The 2,516-nt window shown below is 55.3% G+C and overlaps 1 protein-coding gene across 1 annotated transcript; it reads left to right on the top strand.

The window, feature by feature from the left end:
• Window positions 1-372: 372 nt before the first annotated feature.
• Window positions 373-1,832, top strand: LOC105310165 (repetin-like; the record flags this gene model as incomplete). The annotated part of the gene is made up of 1 exon (XM_011386368.1): window positions 373-1,832. A coding segment is annotated over one exon (1,460 nt), but the record flags the coding sequence as incomplete, so codon positions are not given.
• Between the last annotated feature and the right edge of the window lie 684 nt (window positions 1,833-2,516).

Raw genomic sequence — 2,516 nt, 5'->3', positions numbered from 1 at the left:
AGGGACTCCCACCACGGTCAGTCTGGGACACAGGACAGGGACTCCCGCTGTGGCCAGTCTGAGAAGCGAGGTCAGGACTCCAGCTCTGGTCAAAGACTGAGTCATAAATCTGTCAGTGACCAGTCCAAAGGACAAGGACATATCTTTGCCTTAAATCAGTGTGAGAGACAAGTTCAGGATTCTCTTGATGACCAGTCTGGAAAACTGGGAGAGTCTCGTTCCAGCCAAAGAAACCAACAGGAATCAGGCTCTTATTATGGTCAGTCTGGGAGACTGGGTCAGGAATCAGGCTGTGGTCACAGAGACAGGCAAGAATTGGATTCTCAACATGGCCAGACAGACAGACAAGGCCAGAGTTATCATTATGGCCAGACAGACAGACAAGGCCTGAGCTCTCAGTATGGCCAGACAGACAGACAAGGCCTGAGCTCTCAGTATGGCCAGACAGACAGACAAGGCCAGAGTTATCATTATGGCCAGACAGACAGACAAGGCCTGAGCTCTCAGTATGGCCAGACAGACAGACAAGGCCCAGGCTCGCAGCGCAGTCAACCAGAGACTGGGGACACCGGGCTGAACAGGCGCTTCCGAGAGAGCGCAGACACAAGCAGAGATCCACGTGCCGAGTGGTCAGGAAGGCCAGGGCCACTGAGCCAACAGACGCAGGGACAGGAAGCGAACCGAGATCAGGGACAGAGAGTCCAGTCTAGACAAGGGCAGCAGAACAGCCACCAGGCCTGGGGGCCTGAGGAGGACAGCCAACACCACCAACACAAACTCGTAGCACAAATCCAGCAAGAAAGGCCACACTGTCACAGAGGGACTGACCAGCAATCATGCTCTAGAGAGCAAGGCCACAGGCAGGCCCAGACCAGGCAGAGTCGTGGTGAGGGGCAGAGCCACCAGGCAGATGAAGAGCAGGGCCACCAAAGCTGGGGCAGACACAGTCTTGAGGGTCAGGAAACCACATGTGAGACATGGGACAGGCAAACCCATGATGACCAGCAAGGCCATCAGAGACGGGACAGGCAAACCCATGACAACCAGCAGAGCCATCAGAGACAGGACAGGCAGACCCATGACGACCAGCAGAGCCATCAGAGATGGGACAGGCAAACCCATGACGACCAGCAAGGCCATCAGAGACAGGACAGGCAAACCCATGACGACCAGCAAGGCCATCAGAGACGGGACAGGCAAACCCATGACGACCAGCAGAGCCATCAGAGACAGGACAGGCAAACCCATGACGACCAGCAGAGCCATCAGAGACAGAACAGGCAAACCCATGACGACCAGCAAGGCCATCAGAGACGGGACAGGCAAACCCATGAGGATGAGCAGAGCCATCAGAGATGGGACAGGCAAACCCATGACGACCAGCAGAGCCATCAGAGATGGGACAGGCAAACCCATGACGACCATCAAGGCCATCAGAGACAGGACAGGCAAACCCATGACGACCAGCAAGGCCATCAGAGATGGGACAGGCAAACCCATGACGACCAGCAGAGCCATCAAAGACAGGACAGACAAACCCATGATGACCAGCAAGGCCATCAGAGGTGGGATAGGCAAACCCATGAGAACCAACAGAGCCATCAGAGACAGGACAGGCAGACCCATGACGACCAGCAGGGCCATCAGAAACGGGACAGGCAGACCCACGAGGACCAGCAAAGCCATCAGAGATGGGACAGGCAGACCCACGAGGAGAGAGAGAGAGGTCACGGGCCCCAGGACAGGCAGTCCCACTGGACCCAGCGGGACTGCACTAACGGAGGGAAGTCCGGCGTGACTACGGACGGCCAGAGCCAAGGCTCCCGGGGAAGGTACGGTGACCTTGCCCTCCACCCAGCCCCAGGCAATGGGAGGCCCCAAAGAAGAGAACAGGGCGGAAGGCACCCAACCAAGGCAGAGGTTGCCCTGAACCCCCTCTATGAGTACGTACAGGAGCAGAGGGCGCGTCAGTACTAGGCTGTACGCACCAGCGTAAAGCGACCGGAAGCCGAGGAAGACGCCTGTGAGTCAAGTTCACATTTACTCCCTTTAAGAGATGGAAAAAATGCATGTCTCCTTCTCACCTCTACCCTCTATCTACTTGCAAGGATGCTTCCGAGGACTAGCACTCATCTTCAGGGCATTTGAGTTCTTTGAGCAGCAATGCTAGGGTGTACGGTTGGGTGAAATCTGAGTGGGAAATTGGGTGAAATAATCAGATCCCAATTTTGATTAGTTTGGGGATTTAAATCATTTCCTGATTTGCCCTCCATGTAGATGGGACATGGTTGGGTCGTCGTAAGGTAAAAACTTCTCCCAAAAGTTCAGAAACAGGCAAGGTATTCTGAAGGTAGACATCACAGCCTGAGGACAGGACGCCTGGGCTTTGGTGGGCTTTGGCTCCAGCGGCTGATACATGGAGAATTGCAAGCCTCCTAGTCCACACTGAAATGAAACGCAGTGAGAGGCAGCTACAAGAGCCAGCGGCTACAGAGAGCACCTCTGATGTCCACAGC

Source organism: Pteropus vampyrus, unplaced genomic scaffold (genome assembly GCF_000151845.1).
Source record: "Pteropus vampyrus isolate Shadow unplaced genomic scaffold, Pvam_2.0 Scaffold1324, whole genome shotgun sequence".
Taxonomy (NCBI): Eukaryota; Metazoa; Chordata; class Mammalia; order Chiroptera; family Pteropodidae; genus Pteropus; species Pteropus vampyrus.
This window is presented reverse-complemented; position numbering and strand designations above follow the sequence as displayed.